The 26,138-nt window shown below is 38.9% G+C and overlaps 1 protein-coding gene across 1 annotated transcript; it reads right to left on the bottom strand.

The window, feature by feature from the left end:
- Positions 1-1,157: 1,157 nt before the first annotated feature.
- On the bottom strand, positions 1,158-26,066 carry CNOT9 (CCR4-NOT transcription complex subunit 9). The gene is made up of 8 exons (XM_019741858.3): positions 25,843-26,066; positions 16,354-16,533; positions 15,144-15,259; positions 11,693-11,802; positions 7,105-7,214; positions 5,154-5,252; positions 4,848-4,939; positions 1,158-3,453 (listed from the first exon to the last, which is right to left on the bottom strand). The coding sequence occupies exons 1-8, from the start codon at positions 25,864-25,866 to the stop codon at positions 3,285-3,287; spliced, it is 900 nt and encodes a 299-aa protein (XP_019597417.1). The 5' UTR covers positions 25,867-26,066; the 3' UTR covers positions 1,158-3,284.
- Positions 26,067-26,138: the final 72 nt, after the last annotated feature.

The raw sequence follows: 26,138 nt of genomic DNA, 5'->3' as shown, positions 1-26,138 counted from the left end.
TTGTAATGTGTGAATTTAAGATAATGTATCTCTTTTAAGTAGTACTTTACCTGTACACTACAGGTTTTGATACAGCCTATCTTCATTATCATGCAATTAAAATTATCTAATTTCCTTTGTAATTCTTCTGTGATCCAGGGGTTATTTAGAACTGTACTGCCTGTTTTGTAAATAGCTAGGGAGGGACTTACCAGGCTTTTTTTCCTAGCTTAATCCCATCTGTTTGGTTCAGAGAACATCCTATTAATTTTCTTTTTTCTTTTGGAAATTTTTTGAGGCTTGCTTGATGGTGCAACTATGATCAATTTTGGTAAAATGTTTCCAGTGTAATCAAAAGGAGTATGTATACTGTTGGTTTAGATGACAGTGTTCTATATGTCAATTAAGCTAGGTGTGTTGTTCAACGTATGCTATATCTGCTTCTGAAATAAATGTATTCTTTTTAAGAATTAAATTCTACAATATTCAGGAAAGAAATCTCATTCCATTGAACGGTTTCCTATTCCACATGTCTCTTGGGCTTTTGATAGCAGTAACTTTGTATATCGACCCCCTTCCCCAGCCACTTAGCAGCAGGAATAGTGAGCAAGGGAATCACATATTTGGATATTAAGGAAGGCATGCTCTGAAGGCTACCAGTGCCTGTCCTTGCCCTGCTCCACCACTGAAATAGCCAGAGGCCCTCGAAAGTCTTAGAAGAAGCTGGAAGCAGAGGTTGGTTCTGTCCCACTGAGAGTCAGGAACAGAGAGGGAAACTACTCTGGAGATGTGCCCTAAGCCTTGAATCTTAGAAGGAAATGAGGATTAAAGTCTGTGATAAAATGCTGCAAGTGTTACCTCTTTACTTATGCAAGTCTCTTCCATACCAGTACTAAGTTCTGGCCACTACAGCCAGGAGTGAGGTTCTGTTCCAGCAAGAGATACTTTATCAGATAAAGGGCACCGTCTCAGTCTCCCAAGTAGCTTTTATATAATACATCAGCAAGACTCTCCCACAGGACCTATCCACAAAGGAAGCATCACTGCCCTCTTGGCAGGGCAGTGTGTTTGTTGTGCAGGGGGACAGACAGTAGAGGCAGGAGTGATGGGGATCCCCTGACCAAAGTGCCTAGATGTCTCTATAGTGACAAAACCAAATCTCCAGTTTAAAGAAAAAATTATTTTTATAAAAACAGAAGCATGTTTTATTTCAATTCTGTTGAGGGAGTGAGAGGGATGGAAAACACAAAATGAGGGGAGGGGTCTCTTTATACACACATGACATCAGGACCAACTACAAGGAACAATACCCATTTCCATCCCTCCCCCACAGCTCCTATGTGGAGCCCAAGCCCAGCTGAGAATAGATGGAACAAGAATTAAGACACTATTGGCACAGTAACATGGCCAATGCACCAAAAGATGGAAAAAGAATTTCCCAGGGAGGAAGGCCCTGGGCCTCAGCCGCTTCCCCAGTGGAGGGGGAATGAGAAAACTTTGGCTCAACAGGAAGGCGGTTAGCAAAAATCAGAGTTACCCTAGCTGGACTCTCCACATACAAACTATGGGCTAGCTAAAGGGAGTCAAGACATCTATCCAGTCCATGCCGTTTCTGTTTCTCCAAGACCTCTTCTCTTCAGGCTTGAGACTACTGAGAGCTGGCCTGGTTCTCCTCTTCATTTTGAAAGGCAGGGGAATAAGTGCATATCCTACCCTTCCTACATTTAGGCTATTTAATTACTACTTTCTGGGCCCTAAAGAGACAGAAGCCAACTAACATGGCCGGCTCCCTTTATGAAAGTCGGCTTGAAAGAGCCCTTGTGTTGGCAAAACTGCCTCTGCAAAGGTCGCTGAGCTTACCCCATAAAGACCCTCCCCAAACTTGTTCAGAGACACTTTCAACTGTGTGAGATACGGACAGAAAATACTTGGTCTCTCTCTCGCGTTGGATTAACAATCTTATCTTCGATTGAAGATGGGGATAAGAGAGAGAACAGGTGTTGGTACAGGGAAGGACTGGGAGAAAGCAAAGCAGTTTACACTGGGTTGTGAATAGAGTCATCTGAAGCTCCAAAGAAGGAAGGGGGATTCTCGAACACAATATGAACAAGTGGCAACCCTGTAATTCCCATAGACCAAAAGGGAATGTGTCAAAAAAAAAAAAAAAAAAGACTGAGTGGACTAAGATAGTGGACTCAGCCCTCTATCTTAAATCTGAATAAAATTAACTCAATTCAGCTAATACTGCTTCAAGTACAATCATGAAGACAGATGGAAATGCAGAAATTCACACTAAAACAAAGGATGGAATCAAGTAGCTTATCATCTTAATCCCTCCCTTTTAAAAGTCATCCAGGAAATATCTTTGAGGATTTGAACTGAAGGTAAGATCCACCGCCATCTTTCCTCCCCCAATATAATACCCTTTTAGGACAGCTTAATGAATTAAGACGTCTGTTTTAAGTTTGATAGGAGGAAAGTGAAAAAGGGGAAAGCACTGAGATTTGGAAAAGCTAGCAGCTAAAGCCAAAACAAGGCTAAGGTCCTCGTGGCATCCAGAATTGAGGGGAGAAGACTGGGAAATGGAAGGGAAATTTGGCGGTGGGTTCCTGCTGTCCTTTGGCTTTATACCTTTCCCCTGCCTCCCATTCCTCCCAACAGTTCATGCAGCTATTGGCCTGCTAGAGGGGATGTAATGCCCAGACCAACTTTTTATTGAGCTTATGCAGCTAACAGACTTGTAAACAGTGCCAATTGACAAAGTTTTGCTGAATATTACAGCTTGTGTTCACTAAACACACCTCTCTCCGAGATTAAAAACAAAAAAACCAAAGTAAACAAATACTGAGAGAGAGAATGAAGAGACACATCTTGAGTCTTCCAGGAAGGCAAAATAAACAAACGCCACATGGCTTGGTCCCAGGCGTTCACCAAGCCTAGAGTGCTGCTGCTATCACCACTGTCTCCTCTCCCTGCCAGTGGCCAGGTACAAGTCGGGGAGAAGGGTCGTCTTGGGCATGCTGCACATACAGCATTTGCTGGTGGTGACACCCTCCTGGGGCTGTGGTGGCAGACTGCTGTGTCAGGAGCCCATGTCCTGGGAGTAGCAGAGGGAGCCCAGGTCCTCCAGGCAGCCTGAGAGGGCATCTCATACACCTCGGCAGGGGTACCTTGCCCCTTTTCTCCAGTGCAGTTCAGCATTGAGGTTGTCTATTCCCGGTCGGTGATAAAACCTGAGCTGTTTTCCTTGAAGGTTCCCCCTCCCTTCCTCACCTTGTGTGAGTAGTGGGAAGGGACGGGGAGGATCACTGAGGGGGCAGGGGGATGCCCCGGGGATCGGTGACCTGGCCCTCTTGCAGGTTCTTCACCAGTTGTGCAAGCCAACGTTTGGTGGTGGTGTCATCTTTTAGCACCTGGGCAAAGGTTGTGTCCTTCAGCTGGTCAGGGAGGCACTGCCTGAGCGCTTCACGTGCCCTACATCAGGAACAAACAAACCAACCAGGGAGACCAACAAATAAACCCACATTGGGGGGAAAGGGAAGAGTCCCTTTCTTAGACATAAATATTCAGAATCCTGCAAATCTATGGCTCTGTCAAACTACTTTAAGGATCCATTAAAATCTTTCAAGCTTATATGTACAAGACATAGGCTTAGGCTCTGTAGTCTGCACACATTTTCAGAATTATGCCCCAGTACAAACTTTCATGACAAGAGAATGGAATAAGTGGTACAATAGTTGACTTCAAACTACTTTCTGATTTATTGCAGTAAATACTGCCAATATACTCATGTTAGAAATATGTGAGTTATAGTAAATAAAACATTTCCAAAATCAGTACATTAACAGGGAATATGACCTGACTCAATGTATGATAAATGAACTTTTAATTCTAAATTAATATAAATTTGTGTCTTTTCAAAAACTGCTTCAGTTTTATAGTTAAAACCCTTAATAAGAGATGAGCAGTAAAAACAAAACTATGGTAGCAACGTTATTAGATGAAGTTTTACATGTTTCATTTTCTTTAACCGATAACTAGCAGAAAGTCATGTCTGAAATCCTCAAAGAGGTAAATGTTATCTCTAAGGCAGTTTTAAGCCAAGTTACGGCTTTTGTACTCAGGCTAATTTCCTCGTACAAGTAGAATTTCAAATAAACATATTTTCAAACTTAGGTGAAAACAGGAACCACTGAAGAATAGGACAAAATAGTTGAAGAAATAGCCAAGGCCGAATAACCTCAGGGGCAAGAGGCTAAGTTCACATTAAATCAAATTATCCCCATGCCTAGGAACACAGAAATTGCCCCATTATGTGGTTTAGCAGAATCTGAGAGTGGCTTTCAGCATGAATTATGGATTTACACAGCAAAAGGTCAAACATTTCTAAATGCATTATACCTTCAATGTATGATTTCTGGCAGAAAGATTCTGAACATAGTGAGATAAAATAATTAGCTCAAGGACTTTACAGGAATCAAAGAGAGAATTGAAAATGAATCAAGAGCCCTCTGGGCTCTGCTCCTTTCTTAAGAGATCTTTGAAAGTATCTTTTTTTTCTGACCACCTGGAAGAGCACTAGAAAGTTCAAATCACAGGAGTCATGTATCATAAGGTTCTTTGGGAACTGTCTGCACTCCTTGGAATTTTAGAATAGGGTACAGAGTTACAGTGGGGAAATAAAGCTCTGATGGATTTTTTAAATTCAGCACTTCATATTTTAAAAGGAATTAATCAAGTTCTATCTCAAACTAAATATAGTTGTATCCCTTCCCTGTCCTAAAGATATAGAAGCTATGCCGTGAGATGGAACAACCATTTTCACCAGAGTATTTCCCCCAAATCCTATAAATACTGTAAATGTTTACCTGGGATTATCTGAGAGGCGAAGGTAACATCTCACTACATGTTTCAGCAGACGGGCGGAAGGCTCTTTGGATAGCTGCAGGACCATCTTACCCTGTTTCCCCCCAAAATGGGGTGGGGTAGGAAAAAAACCACAAAACACAAAATAATCCTAGTTGACATCAGAGATCAAATATTGCAAGACTTGTTACACAAGATTCCAGGTTGCTATTTCTAGGTGGAAGACTGAAGTTGCTCAGTGTCATCTGCAAAGGGAATAAGCTGTGTGGTCAGCAGCAGTTGCAAAGAGGGTAGATAAAAGAACTCACCAAGATCATGGCGACATGGGAGAAACGCTCATATGTCTGACATATATAAGCCAAACCGGTGTCATCTAAGAGGATCTTCTGCAGGATGAATGTGGCAACCTGGAGTAAAACAAAATTAAGGGCCCACAACATTGTCTATTCATCTCCCAAGAATAACGATCAACCAGAAAATTAAGCAGAGGCCTTTGCACTATATACAACTTACTTAACAAGATATGCTCAGTACAAAAAAATTAATAAATATCACCATATTGAACACTTATTATGTGCCAGAATTTCTCCTAAAAGCATAACATGCTATATCTTATTTTCTCTATAAACCCATGAGGTAGGTACCATTGTTATTCTCAGATTAAAAATGTAGAGACTTTCACAGTTATTGAACACTTACTATGTGTCAGGTAAAACTATTAATTAAAAACTTGCCAGGTTAAGGTCCCAAGTGACAAAGCTATTAAGTTGCAGAGTTGAGATTCAAAACTAGTTTGAAAACAGAGCCTCTTCTCTTTTCTATGGGCCAAGATGATTTTAGAGATTCAGTCAGCTATGCCTCATCTCTTCCAAATAACGTAAGGCTTTTCTTATTCTTAAAAGATCTTTAAGAAATAAGATTTTGGGGGCAGCAGATGGCTTAGTTGGTTAGAGCGCAAGCTCTGAACAACAGAGTTGCTGGTTCGATTTCCATAACCATGTTAAAAAAAAAAAAGATGAAGAAAAGCACAGGTTGACTGTTATTAGTCAGTACTAAAAGATCAGGTACCAAGTTTGGTCCATCATATTAGCAGCAGTTTAGCCATCTAAATCATTTTTCTATCACTCTTGCTAGATAAACCCGGTAAATGCTACCTTACATGGCAAAGAAGTGCTTTGTAGATGTGATGAAGCTCAGGATCTTGGGGGAGATTAATCATCTCGGATTATCTAGGTGGGCCCTACGTGTAATCTCAGGTGTCCTTGTACGAGGGAGGCAGAGGGAGACCTGACCACAGGAGAGGGTGACGTGACAGAAGCAGAGAGAGATGTGAACATGCTACACTGCTGGCTTTGAAGATGGAGGAGTGGGGGCATGAGCCAAGGAATGCAATTGTAGAAGCTGGAAAAAGCAAGGAAAGGGACTCTCCCCTAGGGCCTCCGGAAGGAATGCTACCCTGTTGACACCTGACTTCCACTTGGTGAAACTGATTTATGAGTTCTGGCTTCCGGAACTATTAAGAGAATAAATTTGTGTTGTTTTAAGCCACCAAGCTTGTGGCAATTTGTTATGGAGCAATAGGAAACTAATACAAACATACACATGGTAAAATGTGTGAAGTGCACAAAGTACACTAATCTTAAGCGTATCTCGATGAATTTCTACCTGTGTACACGTTTATGAACCACAACCAGATTAAAATATAGAACATTTCCACACTCCAGGAGATTCCTTGTGCCTTCTCCCAGTCAATATCCTTCCGTGAAAGGTGACCACTATTCTGACTTAGCCCCATTGTCTGGTTTTGCCTGTTGTTGAATGTCACGTAAATGGAATCATACAGTATGAACTCCTATGTGTCTGGCTTCTTTTGCTCAACAAAATGCTCATGAGTCATCTATATTATACTCATGTATCAGCAGTTCATTCTTTCTTGTATATGTATTGTGATATATAGAGGGTGCCAAAAAATGTATATACATTTTAAGAAAGGAAAAAACTGTATTAAAATTGTAATACTCAACATATACCGATAACAAAAAATAAATAAAGTCATGTGTATACATTTTTTGGCACCATTGGTACATGAGCACTCACTTCTCTTGGGTATATACCTCAGAGTGGGACCACTAGGTCATACAGCAGGCTTATTTTTGGCGGATACTGCCAAACACCTTTCCAAAATAGTTATACTACACCATAAAGAAGGAGCCCTAGAGCCAACACAATGTAGAATCTAATTAAGTTAAAAGCACATACCGTTTTAGAGAGCTCACTTCCAGATTCCATGATGCGCAAACACAAAGGGATAATTTCTGTTGTCAATAAAAAGTTGATTACTTCCTGCTCATCTGTTTTTACCAGAGCCCCTAAAGAAAATATGGACAAACAAAATTATTTCAGAGTCAGGGCTCCCAATTAAAATTAACTTCGTATTGTTCATCCAGCTAGTTGTGGAACTTAAACAACACAGAACACAAACTGTGGTTTATATGTCAGAGAAATCAGTCATACCCATGTAACAAAAAAAGAGAAAGAAAAGCACAGCTTGACTGTTATCGGTCAGCATTCAAAGATCAGGTACCAAGTTTGGTCCATCATACAGTTAGCAGCAGTTTAGTTATCTAAATCATTTTTCTATCACTCTTGGTAGATACAATAACATCACATCTATTCTCCATTTATTTTGGGTAACAGAGAAGAATCTACATCAGTATTAAAGCATATTCCCAGGTAGCAAAGAAGTGGTGTCCGTCTGAATCCTACTTCACAATGGGCACAAAACATTACTTCTTGATTATTTCATTGTCCCTCTTTCCCCAAACACAACCACAGTGGGTATATCAAAACAAGAAGCACACATACACCTGGATTCTAATCCTAGTTCTACAACTAGTTTACTTAAGTTTGATAAAGTTACCTTCCCTTTGTAGGCCTGTTTCTTTATCTATAAAATAATAGTCGGAGCAAATGACTTCTAAAATTCATCCCAATTGTATCATTCTGTTGGTTTCTAAACTGACACGAGTGGTCAGGTGACCGACACAGCTCAGTGCCATCTTCTCCATTCTGTAGAGAGGGAAGCAGAACCCCATGGAACAAATGACTGCTCTCTGAGCTGTCCAATGCATCACTGGCGTTTTTATGAAAGGCCTTGGTTAACTGGACCTGTACTATCTAAAATCAATCGTTAGGAGAGAGTAGGGAATGTCATTTGTTTTAACCACAACGGGCAATCTACAACTGCTACATCTCTAAGCCCCACAGCAAACAGCATGTACCATAATTTACTAATAAGGCCTACAGTAGAGGTCAAATTACTATTTCATTTAGATTTTACATGTAGGTCTAAAATCCATTTTGAGTTAATGTGTGTATAGAGTACACAGTATAAATCACTGTTCATTGTTGTACATATAGATATCCAATTGTTCCAGCACTATTTATTGAAAAGACTATCCTAAATTGTCTTTGTACCTTTGTGAAAAATCAAATGACCACGATGGTGTGGATCTATTTCTGGACTCTCCATTCTGCTTCACTGAAGTGCAAGTCTTCCCAATACCACATCGTCCTGACTACTCTAGTTTTCTAGTAGGTCTGAAAATCAGGTAAGGCCCATCTTCCAACTTGTCCTTTTAAAAAAATGTTTAGATATTCCAGTTCACTTGTCTTTCCATATAAATTTTAGGATCAGCTTATCAATTTCTATTAAAAAAAAAAACCCCTGCTGGATTTTTTGGGACTTGCTCTAAATCTATAGATCAGTTTGGGAGAACTGACATCTCAAAAATAGTAAACTACTGATATGAAGAGTATGTCTCTGCATTCCTTTAGGCCTTTTTTTATTTCTTTCATCATAGTTTTTAGCTACAGAGCTTGCAAATACGCGTATTTTGTAAGATTTATACACAAGTTTTTCACAGGTTTTGGTGCCATTATAAATAGTAGGTTTCAAGTTCTAGTAGCTTTTTTGGGTAGATTCTTCAAGATTTTTTTACATGTAGTTAATCATGTTGTCTGTGAATAGACAGTCTTATTTTTTTCATTTTAAGTTTTATGCTCTTTATTTTTTTCTCTTGCGTTATTGCAGCAGCTGGTTACCCAGGATGACACTGAATAGGAGTGGTGAGAATGAACATCCTTGCCCTGTTCTCAGTCTTCGGGGACGACATTCACTTGTTCACTTAACCATGACCTTAACCATAGGTTATTATTTTTTGTCTTTTATCAGATTGAGAAAGTTCCCCTCTATTCATACTTTGCTGGAGTTTGGATGCTGAACATGAATGGATGCTGAATTCTGTCAAAGGCTTTTTTTAAAAAACTATAGAAATGATCATATGATTTTTTTCATTAGTCTCTTGATATGATCAATCAATTGACTGATTTTTGAAAGTTGCACCAGCATGCATTCCTGGGATAAACCTCTCCTTAGTCATGATGATTCTTTTCATATACTTAGATTTGATTTGTTACCATTTTGTTGAGAATTTCTGCATCTGTGTTCTTGAGCGATACTGGCCTATAGCTTTATTTTCTTTCATTTTTTCCCCCTGGTTTTGTTATCAGAGTAATGCTGGCTTTACCAAGATTTCTTGAGATGCCTCCTCTCTGTTTTCTAGAAAAGTGTTATAGAATTTTTATTATTTCTTCGTTAAATTTTGGCAGAATTCACTAGTGAAATACACCATCTGGGCCTGTAGTTTTCTATGTTGGAAGGTTTTTAACTATGAAAACAATTTATTTAATAGATGTAAGACTATTCAGCTTATCTATATTTTCTTGAGTGCATTTTGGCAGACTGAATTTTTCAAAGAATTTGTCCATTTCATCAAAGTTGTCAAATTTATGGGCATAAACTTATTAGCAGTGTACCCTTATTATCATTTTAATATCTGTAGTCTGTTATAACATACCCCTTTTCATTCCTGATATTTGCAATTTGTGTCTTCTCTTTTTTCCTCAGTCTGTCTGCTTAAAAGTTTAATTTTATTGAATTATTTTTCAGTAAAAATTTGGCGGTGGATGAAATGGGTAAAGGTGGTCAAAAGGTACAAATTTCCAGTTATATGATAAATAAGTCCTGGGGATGTAATTAATGTACAGCATGATGACTAGAGTAACAATACTGCACCGTATAATTTGAAAGTCTTTAAGGGAGCAGACCTTAAAAGTTCTCATCACACACAAAAAAATATTGTTAACTATGTGTGGTGATGGGTGTTAACTAAACTTGTTGTGGTAATCAGTTTGCAATATATACATGTATCAAATTGTGTTGTACACCTAAAACTAATACAATGTTATATGTCAATTATATCTCAATTTTTTTAAAAATCAGCTTTCGGTTTCATTGATTTTATCTATTGTTTCTGTGTTCTCATTTTCTTGGATGGCTATTCTTTATTATTTCCTTCCTTCTGTTTGCTTTGGTTTAATTTGTCCCTTTTTCTAGTTTCTTAAAGTGAAAGCTCAGCTCACTGATGAAAGACCTTTCTAGTAATAATTTAATGCTACAAATTTCCTTGTAAGTCCTGCTTTAGCTGCACTCTACAAATTTTGGTATGTTGTGCTTTTATTTTTAATCAGTTTCAAGTGTTTTCTAATTTCTCTTATGCATCATTTCATTTGTATTCAGACTTGTCTGATAATGCTTAAACTGTAAGCAAAAGATCTAGGCCCAAATATTCATCTTCTGTTTGTTTTCTCAACTGACTTGGAGAAACTGAGTTTCAGAAAATATATGCAAGGGTGGACAATTGGCTTAAATATTGTCCTCCACTGCTAAATTTATTCTAACATCTCATAAATGCATCATCTAACCTCATTGGTCAAAAAACTAGCAGAAGTATGATGATGTGAATTAGATTTAAGAATATAAATGTTTTCTTTTGGCTGGAATCCTGTTGATGTTTTAAATCCTACATGAAAAATTTTTATAGCTTAAAACAGAAAATAATATATTAGAGAAAGTTTCTAATTAGAGTTCCCCTTGGGAGGAGATCTAAAAAACAATAACATTCATTTGGAGAATATGAGATAAGTTACTCCTTAAAAGTAGAATAAAATGTCTCAGACATATGTATTAGAAATACCAAACTTTTAAATTTTACTTCCTGATTCATAGTTTATAATCACAGGCATGTGAACACAGGTTGAACATAAATACAATAACCTAACAAAACAAAATTTGCATAATCAATGTTCTTATTGTTTGGTCAGTACGTAAACAAAAACCATGAGAAAAAGAAATTGAAAAAAGGAAGTGTAATTTGGGAAAGAAACTCTTGAATGTATTTGCATGTCACAAATCCAAAGATAGGTCTTTACTACCCAGGAAACTGACATCTAAAATAGCTGATACATTATTTTCTTGAGTAAAGAGAATTTTAGACACATTTCCCACAGTAAATGTATATGGAAATATTAACTTGAGCATGCAAAAATTTAACTAGGTGAAAGAAGTTAAACACTTGGAGTTAAGGAAGAACAGTTTAGAAGTGAGAAAAAAAGACAAAACAAAATACAAACTCAAATTCTTATTTCTATAATTACATTCTTTATTTGTTGACTGAAGGTCTTGTTCTTTACTCTCCCTACAATTCCAGTAAACATTTCTACATATATGCTGAAATTAACCCAAAATGTTGGGCCTTATTAGCAATACTCAGAATGGTACTTGATAAGAACCATCACGTTCCTTTATCAGTGAAGAGACTCAATCTCAAAGACAAAAACGAACAATTGATGGACAAAAACTATAAAACACCAGCCAAAACACCCAAGTTAAGACCATTATTATGAATTAGGGCTTCAGGCTTGCAAAACAACCCTAATAACTCACCAATAACTCCAAGACTGGTTAGCCGAAGATATTCAAAGGGACGCGTTTTGCTGACAGTGTGCAAAAAGGGGTACAAAAAAAGTGGGATGTGTGCTGCAAGAAATGCTGACCTGAAAGAGAAAAATAATCACATTTAGAGCCCAGAGCTAATTTCTAAGAATTCTAAACATTAAAATTTCCAGGTGAGGCAACCAACTGAATGGCAGAAGATTTCTGCAAACAGTGCCTCTGATTAAGGGCTAATATCCAAAACATACAAGGAACTCATGAAACTCAATAACAGAAAATCAACAATTGAAAAATGGGCAGAGGACCTGAACAGACATTTCTCCAAAGAGAATATACAAATGGCAAATAGACATATGAAAAAATGCTCAACATCACTAATCATCAGCGAAATGCAAATAAAAACCACAATGAGATACCACCTCACCCCAGTCAGAATGGCTATCATCAACAAGACAAATAGTAACAAGTGTTGGAGAGGCTGTGGAGAAAAAGGAACCCTCATACACTGTTGGTGGGAATGCAGACTGGGGCAGCCGTTATGGAAGGCAGTGTAGAGGTTCCTCAAAAAATTACGAATAGTATTACCATATGACCCAGCAATCCCTCTCCTGGGTATCTACCCAAAAAATCTGAAAACATTTATACATAAAGACACGTGTGCCCCAATGTTCATTGCAGCTTTGTGGCCAAGACATGGAAACAACTAAAATGTCCTTCGATAGATGAATGGATAAAGAAGTTGTGGTATATATACACAACGGAATACTATTCGGCGGTAAGAAAAGATGATATAGGAACATTTGTGACAACATGGATGGATCTTGAGAGAATAATGCTAAGCGAAATAAGTCAGACAGAAAAAGCAGAGAACCATATGATTTCGCTGATATGTGGTATATAAACCAAAAACAACAAAAGAACAAGACAAACAAATGAGAAACAAAAATTCAAAGACACAGACAATAGTTTAGTGGTTACCAGATGGTAAGGGGGGTGGGGGGTGGGAGATGAGGGTAAAGGGGATAAAATATATGGTGATGGAAGGAGAACTGACTCTGGGTGGCGAACACACAATGGGATTTATAGATGATGTAATACAGAATTGTACACCTGAAATCTATGTAATTTTACTAACAATTGTCACCCCAATAAATTAAAAAAAAAAAAAATTTCCAGGTGGTTAATTCTGTAAGGTCTATAACACTGCCTGACCAAGGGACCTTTAGGAAAGATGGTTATTGGTCAATAGTCTAGAACAGTGGCTCTCAAATGGGGTGATTTTGCCCCCCAGGGGACATGTGGCAATGTCTGGAGATATTTTTGATTGCTACAACTGAGGGGATGCTATTGGCAACCAGTAGGCAGAGGTGCTGCTAAACATCCTTTAATGCACAGGACAGCCGTCTCCCACCCTCTTCCTCCCACCACAAAGACTTATCCAGCTCAAAACATCAGTGGGGTCAAGGTTAAAAAACCCTAGTCTAAGCCAATGGTTAAGAAACTACATGATTTTACCTCTTATCAGCACCAAGTACCTTAAAAACTGATAAAATAACCAACTGCAGATTTTAAAAAATAGATCATAAAATGCAATCAAGTGTCCTAGAGATTCTCTTACTTGCCCTCTCTAACCTACTTTATGGTTGAATAACAATATTCCCAGGTATAGTCAGATAAAACTTTATAAACCAAGACAACAAAACCACGCAGCCATTATCAGGGTTTATCTGCTGTGCTTAAATAAATGCACACTTTTCTTTTTTGTTAGAGAATTTCAGGTATACTAAGTATTCTAAAAACATCTTAATCTTCAACTGTTATGTCAGAGAACTAATATGGAATCAACCTATTACTTTATATTATTTATAGTTAAACCTTGTAGATGAGCCAACACCCCAAATTTTTAACACTCAAAGTACTTGTACATTTTTCTTAAGTGCTTAAAAATAATTTTCTTAGTAACTTCGCTAAAGCTCTGGAAGGTCAGTGCCATCATCCTAGCACTCAGATTCTGTAAGGAAACTTGACAAAGAGAGAAAAAACTTTAATAAGATGACTATTAAGTGCTTTAGGGTCATAAAAGTCACAAAGCAGATTCCTAAACAGTATTTCCCTTTTCTTAATTTTTCAGCTATAGCAGGAAGGCAAAAATGCTTCGACCTGTATGCCAGTTCTTATCTATTACAGTGGTTGCCTAGAGTCATATATTAAGAAAGATTCTGATGCCAATCTAGATTTGGTGAAAAACAAGTGCTCGGTTCAGATATTTACTAAATACCATGCACTGCTTCACACAAGGCACAGTGATGCCTACCATGGATTCAGGAGGAAGAAGTGGCTGTATGCCTGACCTTTCCTGAGATGTGAATACCACTCCTTTAAAATTCATTGCTATGAATGGGTAAAAAGTAAATGAGACAATGGAATATTATTCAATCTTAAGGAAATTCTGACATATGCTATAATATGGATGAAACTTAAGGACATTATGCTAAGTGAAATAAGCCAATCAACAGAAAGACAAATACTGTATGATTCCACTTAGTACTGAGTAATCAAAATCATAGAGACAAAGTAAAACGGTATTGTCAGGGGTTAGGAGAATAGACAGTTATCATTTTTCCCCCCTCCTTCTGCGCCCCCCGCCCCCCTCACCTCCCCAACCCACCTGCCCACCTGCCCACTCTGGTGCAAGCTGTTGTTTCTCAGTCTAGTTGTATAGGACACAGCTCCCTGGCCCATGCTGGTATTATGAATCTTGCACAGCTCGAGGCAGGCAGCCGGTCGCCAGTTGTCAGTGGGCGGCTCACAGAAGCTCACAGCAGCTCTCGCAGGCTACCAGTCGCTCACGACAGCTGCCGGCCACTCATGGCAGCACACAGTAGCCCGCGGCAGAGGCAGCACACAGTAGCCCGCGGCAGCCCACAGCAACTCATGGCAGCCCAGCTCCAGGGAGAGCCGTTGTTCACAATCTTAGCTGTAGAGGGCGCAGCTCACTGGCCCACATAGGGATCAAACCAGATCTCTGCGTTAGGAGCACAGCGCTCCAACCACCTGAGCCACTGGGCGGCCTATAAGGGCGAGTTATAATTTCATGGGTATAGAGTTTTAGTTTTAAAAGATAAAGAGTTATAAAGCCGGATGGTGGTGATGGTTGACTATTATAAATACATTTAATACTACTGAACTGTACCCTTAAAAATGGTTAAAATGGTCAATTTTACGTTAATGTATATTTTATCACAATAAAAAAAGGTTAAAAAGATTAATTATAAAAGACATGTTAAACAATACTATACTGTTACTACACTAAAACAGAGTGAATTAGAGACCAGACCCACACACACGCAACCTACCGTATGCCCCTCCTGTCACCATTAGAAACGGTTAAAAAGACTGTTCAGTATAAACCTTCCCCAATAGATGCAGTCAAAGTCTTTACCTGGTTTCTGGGTGTGATGCCACACATTGCAGTAATGCCAGAGCATTGCAAACTCTGTTAGATTGGTGTGCTGTCAAGGTGGGTGGGTTGATGGACGGATAAATATTTACAATTTCCTAAAAAATGGAAAACAGAACCAGATGAACATGGAATAACTTATAAAATTAATTCCTATGATATTAAAGCAAAGAACTTAAAATAAACAAACAACGCTCCTATCCTTTCATCAAAAATACACTTGACTGAGGTATTTCTACATATGTCTCTAGGAAGATTTCTATGGAGGCAACTTTGGTCACCGACACTTTCTTTATATCCTGCATCTGTCAAGGTTTTTATTTGAGGGACTCTTACGTTTATAATCCCTCTTTTTTGTCAACAAGTTATAGTGATGAGATAGTTGTCCAGAAAGTGTTAGTAAAGCAACCATAGTGACTCATAAAGAACTCTGAGTTTAGTTAGGTAGCAACTGCAAAAAGGCAAAGATAACAGGGGTATACGCATGGGGATGTGTATAAACAGCAATGAATATATGTACTGTCACAAGGTGATCATTTGTTGAATACAACCTCATTTATTTCAATTGTAAAACTTTTACATAAAAATGTTTCTATAAGATTAGATTCTTGGCTACATGCAGTAGGGATAGAATGTGAACTGACTTTACGGATCTGAAAAATTATTAGGTATTGTAGACAGTATTTAAAGGATGATCATTCCCCACCAATGACCATTTTTGTCAGAACCAAATGTCAGTTATTTATTCTTGAACGTACAAATGTATGCACCTTTAACACTACAGCTGGTTCTATCTTTAACATGTTCTTTGCTCAGAATATACCGTGCAGTCCTTACACCTTACTTTCCACCTCCTCCCCAGTCATGTAGAACTGTCTTGTAGCACTCCTAAAGCTGTGTTTCTCAAAGTGTAGTTCTTAGAACACTTGAATCAGAATCACCCGGGGGCAAAGAAGGTTCTGGTTAAAAATAGAGATTTTTAATCTCAGACTAAATAAATCAAATATCTTGGCTAGGATCCAAGAATCTACATTTTAACGAGCACCTTAGACTTTTCTAAAACAGATTCTTACAAATGCTAACGTTTAGAGAGACTCATCCTACTAATGTCTTCAAAATCATTTGGGCAAAGGCAGACAGATACGACGGTGACGAACAGGACTGAACTGCAACTCACGCCATGTGTACCCACCTGTAAAAGTGCTGCAATCGTACCAAATGAATGCCACAGCATGGGAGCAAGGTCAGGAACAGATTCTCGCTTTTTACTCAGCTCCAGCAAAGCATTCTCCCTGGTCTCAGGACTGGACAGCTCGTTGATCCACTGATAGATCTTTTCTCGATCCACCTGAGCCAGTGCAGTAGGCACAGGCTACAAGTGAAAACAAGAAAGTAAACAAATGAGTTTCTTTAGAGTCAAACCAAGTCTTACTCTGCAGCAGTGCTGTGGAGGCAATATAGTTTTCATAAATACCAGGAGAGGTTTTCTAAATACATACACTTGATATAAACTATTTGAATCTATCAAAATCTAAAATGCACAAACGCTTTAATAACTCCATGTTTAGGAATTTATCCTATAGGTATACTTGGGCTGTACTGAAGACATGTCAGGATGCAGAAAACTTGATATAACAAGTATCTACCAATAAGGAATTGGTTAAACATGTATGGGCACGTCTTTATATGGAATACTATGTAGCCCTTTAATAAAAGAGATAGCTCTGTAAGTGCTAATACTAAATAAAAAACAAAAACAAACAAAAAAGGGTACTGAATAGCATATATGCTTCCATTAACACACATATATATTCTTATATATTTACATATAAATTTTTAGGACACCTGGGAGACTTTTCCTTGTATACAATAAAATCTTCTGCATAGTTTAAACTTTTTTTTAAAAAAACTATGTACCTGTAACAGTTTTTGAAAGAAAAGTTACAGCTTCCCCGCCCATTGCTGGTCTTTTCCCAGTAATTCCAGCATCCCACTCCGTGGAGCAGAAAACCTATGTAATTTGAAAAAGCTCCCTTTTCTAATGGTTCTCCTAAGAATCATTCATTACTTACTCATGTAGGGACTATGTAAACAGACTTATAGAACATGCTTTCACTATTGTGGTAAAGAATCGCAATATTCCAAAAAACTTTGAGGATTTCTATAATTCTTCACATTTGTCAAATAGCCTTGTGACCTTGGTTAAGTCCCTTGATTATTTTTATCTGGAAAATAAGATGGTAGACTAGAAAAACGATCACCATTACTATTTCTAGCTCTAAAGTCCTAACAAATTCATGGTGATTTCTATCCTTGTGTCCAATATTCTTCTCACTTAATTCCCCCCAAACCATGAAGAATAAAATTTGGGGAAATAGAAAGAAGGGATCTACACTTGCAGAGAACTATGCTCAGAGGAATCGGCTTCTTCAAGTCACTCAAGTATGAAAGTGCATATTCCAGTGCTTTCTTGAACTGTATCATACAGCTCCTCACGGTATTTACACGTTCCCCCTACACCTTAGGGTGATAGAAGGATGGTCTACCCATTGCCAAAAGGAAAGACGAGGACAAAAAGGGTAACTGTCTCTGATGAACAACAGACTGAAGACGGACTCTGAGGTGTGCTCACACTCACCCTACCCACGCTGGACACAGCTGTCTATAAAGGGAAGCTGAATCAGGAGCTTTTAGCCTAATGTTTATCATTTCACTTGCTCGACAGAATGAACCACAAGGTGTTCTGCTAAGTGAACTTAAACACCATGCAGCCTAAGTCTTCTTGAAGTGCCTTAGAGCATCCTGTGAAAAACTGTTTCGTGATTCCCATCAGGGATGCGCCTCAAGGAAACAGGCCCCTAAAGCAACAATATGATGTAGAAAAAATAGGGTAGTTTTTTCCCCCTCCCAACAACCAAAGTAGTATTGTCCAAGCAGCTGCCCTCTCAATGCTGCTCCAGACAGGCCCTCAACTGAAAAATTATTTTTGGAAATGTAATTCCCACCAGAAGATAGGGTATGTTTATTTAAAGTATTACGTCACCTTAAAGGCTCAGTGGAAACAAGGGCTAAAATTTTAGCTTTGGGTTTCCTGCCCAGTCTCTTGAACGGCCCACAATCCAGTAACTAACGAGGGCCTCATAAACGCTGCCCCAGCAATATAGTATCCACCCTGATTAGTCATTCATTCTTGTCAGCTCTCCCCAAAGTCCTGTCACCAGACACCACCATCAGTAAACTCCACACCCCACTAGAGCCAGTCAGTGACTTGTATCCAACAACCCTGTACCCCGTTCTGCCCTGGGGTACCCGACGTGAACACCACCAGGCTGCACTAGTAGCCACCAGTCAGCATATCATGGCTTCTGAACACCAGGCCCATCCCCCCATATTCCGTTCCCGGGCCTGGCCTGACTCCCGCGAGGAGATGGTACCCCTGGAATGGTGTTGGCACTCCGAGGAGCCAATGCCCAGTGCCTATTTGGGTCCGTCAGGCCATGGCCACCGGAGGCCAGAAATACTCCAACTTTTGAGACTACACGTGGGAGCTACAGCCTTCTCAGGCACTGCTTTGGAGCTATGGGTTCCGTAGCCATTCTAGCAATGGGAAGGCAGTGAGGGCAGTTTGGTACCAGGAAACACCTGGGGTAGGGACCCCCTTTTCATCATCCCTATTGAACTTTGCCCCCAATTTAATAGCGGGAGTTAGTTTAAACCCACTGAAGACCTATTTGTTATGGGATGAATAAAATTGTTTCTTAAAATAAACATGGGAGCTAACATATATAGTGCTTACTGTCAGGTACTGGCCTAAATAAATACTTATCATCACTACCCTCATTTTATGGATGAAGAAACTGAGGAACAGAGAAGTTATTTAAAATCTTAAGCAGCAAAGCCAGGATTTGAATTAGGCAATCTGGCAATAGAGTCCATACTCTTAACTGCTTTGCTAGTGCTGCTTGTCATCTGTCTCAAGGATTAGGTCTGATTTAAAGACGACTTTCTAAATAACTATCTCCTGTGACCCAGACAATAGATAGAGAATGTATAAAAATCTCAGACAAAAATTAAAATGTTACTGCTGTTAGTTCAGCAGAATCTGAAAAACAATCAGCCCCATGAGCAATGTCACTGATATTAAGAGAAATTCTCTATTTGTTGAGATTACAAGGTACTTAATAACCATAAATTTAATGGGAAAGTCTGTGAAATTGTTTGACATAGTTCCCTATGTCAAATCATGGCTCAGATGGGCATAATTTAGCTAATGATAGTGACGAACACACACACACACCTATGTATCAACAATCAATTTTATCACACACACGGAAATTCAGTTATTTTGGAGAATAAAAAATATTTCTACAATTCTGAGTTACATATTGATTTATAAATTAATTTATATTACCAGACAATTGATAAAATACTTTGGACATCATCCCTGAACAAAACTCTAAAGCACAACTTTAGCATCTTACTAGATGTTTTTTTGAGGTAACACTGGTTAATAACATTATGTAAATTTCAGGTGCACATTATAATTTGGTATCTGTATACACTACAGTGTGCTCACCATGCCCACCACCAAAAGTCTAGTTTCCATCTGTCAACATATACTTGACCCCGTTTCCCCATTTCATCCTCCCCACACTTCCCTTCCTTTTGGTAACCATCAGTCTGTTGTCTACATCTAGGAGTTTGTTTTTGTTTTACTTGTGTCTTTGTTTTATACTCCCCGAGTGAAATCATATGGGTTTTGTTCTTTTCTGACTTATTCCACTTAGCATAATATCCTCAAGATCCATTCATGTTGTTGCAAATAGCAACATTTTATCTTTTTAATAGCTGAGTAGTACTCCATTGAGTCTGTGTCTTTACACACACACATCATCCTTATGCACTTATGTTTTTTCCAATGCACTTACGTTGTTTTCATATGTTGGCTACTGTAAATAACGCTGCAATGAATATAGTGGTACATGTATCTTTTCAAATTAGTGTTTTCATATACTTCAGATAAATATCCAGAAGAGGAATTGTTGGATCATATGGTAGTTCTATTAAGTTTTTGAGGACTCTCCATACTATTGTCCACGGTGGCTGTACCAATTTACAGTCCCACCAACAGTATACGAGGGTTCCCTTTTTTCTACAACCTCACCACTTGTTATTTCTTGTCTTTTTACAGCATTCTAACAGGTGTGAGGTGACAACTCATTTAGGTTTTGATTTGCATTTCCCTGTAGGTGATGTTGAACATCTTTTCACATGCCCGTTGGCCCCTCTGTATGTAAAACAATGTCTATTCGGATCCTCTACCCATTTTTAAATCAGGTTGTTTGGGGTTTTTTTGTTGAATTAATCTTTAATCCATCTTGAGTTAATTTTTGTGAATGGTATAAAATAGTGGTCTAGTTTCATTCTTAGATCTTGATGGTAATAAAAACCCAAAATGCATTTCACTTTCCTTCTGAATCCCAAGGATCATTTAGGCACACCTTTCACAAAAATATTAGAATCTGAAAATTGAGGTCTTCTAAAAGGTAGTGGGAAGTGAAAGTGGGGATGAGGGAAGAGAGGGATCTATATGCACTTTTGAAAAAACATGGTTTCATTTAATGATCACAATAAAGTGGTTTCATCCTCATTTTACAAATGAAACTGTGAGTAAATGATGGTGACAGATTTCCCCCTTCCCATGCTTGATTTAAAGATCACCTCTAAAGATTCCTGATTCACTTGCTACTATTCTTAAATTTATAATTTACTAATTACTTTTCTGAGGCTGTGGCTGATGTGGAACTCAGTCCAGTAGCACACACTGTCCAGTGGTAGATAAGCAAATTCATGTATGACTTCCCTACTGGAGACCACCTAACTTAAACATTTTAACAATGATGGCAGGATACCACAAGCACAAGGGTTAACATTTCTTGAATCAAATGAAATCTATGGATCTTTTCCTCAGAAAAATACATAATTGCAAATTGTTTTGTACATAATTTGTTTTCCACAAATTTACACATAATTTCAGGGAATTCATAGACCACCCCCTTTGCAACCTATCCATGGACCTAGGATTAAGAACCTGTTTATCAAATGAATGAATAGGAAACGCATAAGTGGAACACACACTGGATTAGAAGCCATAAGTGGCTTCAAAACACAGCTTTGCCATTTCCAGCATGTGTAACCTAGGATAAGTCATTTACTTTTGCAAGCCTCAGTTTTATCATTGGTAAAATGAATGAATTAATTACGGAAGTCTCAATCAGCTATCTTAGAAATTTATTTAATTCTTTGTTATAAGTGAGAGACTAATCTAAGTGGCTCTTTAAAAATAATAAATTTTATTCAGGTATAATTTATATACAATAAAACTTCAGTGCACCCATTTTAAGTATACATTTCAATGAAGTTTGAGAAATCTATCTACCTGAGTAACCACCACCACAATCAAGATATAGATCGCTTCCATTACCCTCAAAAGTTCTCCAGTATTCCTGTCAGGAACCGTACCACACCCAGCCCTAGGCAACTATGGATATGCTTTTTGCTGCTATAGATGAGGTCTGCCTTTTCTAGAAACTATTTATAGGAGGTAATATTTACTGAACATACCATGTGCCAGTCACTGTGGATCATCTGCCTTATTCTCAAAATTCTAAGAAAGAATGGGTTCAGGGAGGTTAAATATATGCAAGTTCACACAGCGAGTATATGGCAGAAAATTAGATTTAAATTCTAGGCTACTTCTCTCTAGAATCAGTGGTAGATTTCAATCCTACCTGGTTTATAGGATTGAAGTCACAAATATCTCTCCAAGTTGAAGAAAATATTTCTTAAGATCCCAATACAGACTTTGAAGTTTAATATCCTATTGTGTATAATACAGCTCATTAACAGTTGGATTTGGATAAATGGTAAGTTCACTTACATACCCAGAAACATAAGGTCATTTATGAGAAGTCTGATTTAAACTATTAGTTATCTTCCTCAATACTGTCTTCCAAGATTACAAACAAGATCTATTGGATATAACTGTATCTTCAGATATAACTCGCTTAATGTCAGTGGTCCCTTCCTTTCAATGTTAAAAATGTCTGTATGGCCAAAATTTAGGAGGGAATTGCTCTCCCCTTTTCTGTTTAATGATTTGTATATAGAAAAAGTATTTCAAATAACTTTTTTCTTTCAACAAAGCTTAACATAGGCAAGACATTTACCACTGTGAGTCACCAACGGTTAACTTCAAGTGTCACAAACACAGGGTACTGATAGTTGGTCTTCTATCTCTGTAAGATCTTAATACTTAATGTGAAAAGGAAAAGATATTTAGAATTTAAATAAAAAGACCCACATTTACCTATAAATGAGAAAGAAAAATGATTTACCCCTTATGAGGAAATTTAAACATTGATGTTGATGGCTTTTCTTAAACAGAAAATATCTAAATCTTTCAATACAACTTTATGTTCAAGGGCCAAAATAGCTGGCTTTTCTACCAATGAATATGTGACAATGAATAAAGAAAGAAGAGAATTAGATTGAAATAGAGATTATTTTCCCAAGTCTGGAGATGACTTAACAAGTGTCTTTGAATGTCTAGCTGATGATATTGCAAGAAAACACACTTTCTAAATATTGCCAAAGGGAAATATTAAATTAGCTTAATTATCCTCATATCTTTATAAAAATAAAGGCCAGAATGTTCTTCAAAAATAACTTTTTAAAAATAGAAGTGAATAAGCAAAAAGAAGTTAGGCAATTTGCTTAAAACTTGAACAGGAGACAGTCCTTGAATTAGATGCGCGAGAATGCACAATATTCTTTTTACTTGTCAAAGAGGAAGGCATCTGGGAGTCTAGCACAACTTCAACAAAAAGATATAGAATAACTAATGACGCTGCCCATTAGGTGGAAAGCAAGGAAAAAATAAGGGTTTAAGGATGTTAGAATTGCCAGTAGAAATCAGTGGGGAATATTTTTAAAAATGCATACCCAGAGCATCTCGTAAGGGCTCTCCTTCGGTTGTTTTAGATCACTACCATATCATTCATTACAGAAGACCCACAGTGTGTGAAGATATGTATAATAATTCTATTAATCAACCTCCCAGGTCCATAACAAAGTGATTTGTTACTCTGTTGAGGCAGGAACTAGAGTCCCAAAGCTGAACCTAGGAGCAAGCCATTTAACCAGCGAGTGAACCTAGCCAACCACTGATCACTCTGTTATTCTTATTTCATCTTTAAATAATCCTGTGTGTATTTGTGTCCTTATTTCATAGGTGTGAGAAAGAAATGACGTTCTATGGTGGCAACAATGAAGATATTAGGATGTATTCTGTAAAGAATGAAAAGTCTATTATACCATACATTTCTAGTACACTACTACTCAAGTCAAAATTTAAGATACTTCCCAGATTATCTCAAATCCTCCCTATTGTGAATGAAATCCTGCATTCACATGATCACATTCTCCTTGGACAGTACTATCTCCCTAGCTGAATGATGAATTACCTGTTATTTTAAAAAAGATAAATAAAGGTACACACAAATACAAATTTTCATCATTAGGCAAAAAGTAATGTTGCTTAGATTACTGCAGGCACTGGTGCATGTATTAACTTTTCTCAATTTCTAGTGAGTGACAAACACCATTACTGTCCCTTTACCCAGATCAGAATAAAACAGGCAGTTTAGTCCAATGGAAGGCATGCGCTTCAGTCTCCTCTCTAACCAAATATTCTAGTGAATGAGTGGTAGAAAGTAACTTGTCAGAGCTTTCGTGTGGTCTAAGCAGCCCAACAAATGAAAGTATATCTAAAAGTTCATATTTTAAATAAATGTATTGTCAATTTAATTGAAGAAACATGTATTGAGTACTTAATTATAAGTAGTGAACCACAGCTTTAATCGCTATTCAAAAGATGAATTATAGGGAGCAAATGAAAATAAAAGAAATTGAACAGGTATGGGTATAGAGTTTGGGGAGGCACAGAGAAAAGAGCAGCTTGGCATCCAAGTGTGGAGAACACACAATCAGATTTTGAGAGATGGACAAGCCAACCTTAGAAGAATCTATTTACCTTGTCCCTCCCTACTAGCAGAAACCTCATCTTCTGACTTGCTTCTTCCAAATTATACACGCAATTTGGGAGAAGAAACAAAAAAGTTGGGGAAATTGCAAACATCTAATTGAAAGATATAAAAGGTACTTCTCCACTTTGAGTAGTTACAAACACTTAGAAACATGGTGACAGGAGGCAAAGAGATGCCACTGGCTCTGGAAATGACAATGTTTTCTATAACCTAATTACACTAAGCTTCCTTTTTATATTTAAAGGCAATTTTTCGGGTTCTCTATTTCGTGTTTGTATCATTTTGCCTACTAACGCAACTTAAGTATATTATTCTCTCATTAAGTCACTTTACCTTGGTGAAACAGAAAAAGTGGGATGGGCATTTACAAAAGTGTGCTCAAATCACATGATCCCATTTTCCCACTGTGGATAAGTGTTCTCAGTGGCCACCTCCTTCATCTGCACCCCTCATTTAGCAAAGTACCCGAGCCCTTACTTTGTGCCAGGAACTGTCCTGGACTAGGGTGACCATGTAAACAAGACCCACATGATCCCTGTCTCTGTCCTCAAGAGGGAGACAATCAACAAGCAAATAAATACCAAAAAAAATTACAAACTGGAATCAATGCTGTAAAGGGTACTCTAAAAGTAAAGTTGGGAGGTTACAGAACTACAGTACTTTAAAAAAGATGGTCAGGGTCAGCCACTCTAGGGAGATTTGGCAGAGATCTGAGGGAAGCCAGCTATGCCCACATGGTGTGTGTGTGTAAATTGGAAGAGCATTCCAGGAACAGAGATCAGAAAGTGCAATTTGGAGTGGAAAAGCACACCAGAAGAGATGGTAGAACGGATGGCCAGTGTAACCAACTGGAGCCTACCGGGCAAGTGACATAAGACAAAACTGTAAACGTGGGTAAGGACCAACGAGGGTCTTCTTTGTCATGGCGAGGAGTCTGGATTTTATCTAAATGCAATGGGAAGCCACAGTATTACACGAGACAGGTGAACTACCCGATCCATTTTGGTTAAAAGACCACACTGATAAAACGAGATGTGTGAGAAAAGGTTTTAAGCGCAGAGAACCGTAAATCAGACATGATAATTATTCACTTCTCTGGGCCTCAGATTTTCCGTCTGCAAAGCAAGTGGTTTGAACTAGAAGCCATTTCCTTTCCGCTGCGATGTGCCTAGGCGGTCAGTTCCGAGAGCCCGGGGCCTTGTCAAATTGATCACAGAATTACCCTCATCCCCGCCGACGCCCAGAACGCAACTGGCACCCGGAAACTGTTGGTCAGGGCAATGAATCAATGAATGGCCAGTCCGGGCCGCGAGGGAGGCGTTCCGGGCGCGGGACCAGGCCCCGGGGCCGGAAAAGAACGCGAAATGCGGCGCGAGAGGCCACAAGCGCCGGTGGGCGAGGAAAGTGGGGGGTGGCTTCACCGCGACCAAAGCGCGGCGAGGAGGGGGGCCGGGGCCTCGTGTGTCGAGGGCAGGAGCTGGACTCCAGGCTCCACAGAGGGAGCTAGGAGAGGAGGCCGAAACGCAGGACTGAGGAGGGGTTCCGGGCCCAGGCTGGGCGGCGCACCCACTCACCGCAGCCGTCGCCAGGCTGTGCATGTTGGGAGCGGCCACCGCTCTCCTCCCACCGCCGGACGCGTCCGACCCACGTCCCAGCTTCAGCGACTCTGCCGCCAAAGAGCCGCCGCAGCCGCCATCCGCCTCCGGCTCGCTCCGCCCCCTTCGCAGCCCTATGACCTTTCACCCCTGACACCGCCCACAAACCTCTTCCCTCCTCCTAGCTCTCGGCGGACTTAGTCCTCAAGTCTGTCCTTTGTCTCTTAAGATTCAGGACCTGAAGGACGTCCGCCTCCTACTAGTCCTCGCATTCC

The sequence above is a fragment of the Rhinolophus sinicus genome, chromosome 17, assembly GCF_057876585.1.
Source record: "Rhinolophus sinicus isolate RSI-liver-muscle chromosome 17, RSI-T2T, whole genome shotgun sequence".
Lineage (NCBI taxonomy): Eukaryota > Metazoa > Chordata > Mammalia > Chiroptera > Rhinolophidae > Rhinolophus > Rhinolophus sinicus.
The sequence above is the reverse complement of the archived record's forward strand: the minus strand, read 5'-3'. Positions and strand labels throughout refer to the sequence as shown.

Bases quoted from the DNA above. Each gene is read 5' to 3' on its own strand.
- CNOT9 (XM_019741858.3), bottom strand. From the start codon at position 25,866: ATGCACAGCCTGGCGACGGCTGCG. The intron at 11,803-15,143 runs GTAAAGACTTTG...TTTCTCTTTCAG, and splicing joins GCATCACACCCAGAAACCAG to GTCAGCATTTCTTGCAGCAC. The intron at 3,454-4,847 runs GTAAACATTTAC...TTCCTGATGTAG, and splicing joins CGCCTCTCAGATAATCCCAG to GGCACGTGAAGCGCTCAGGC.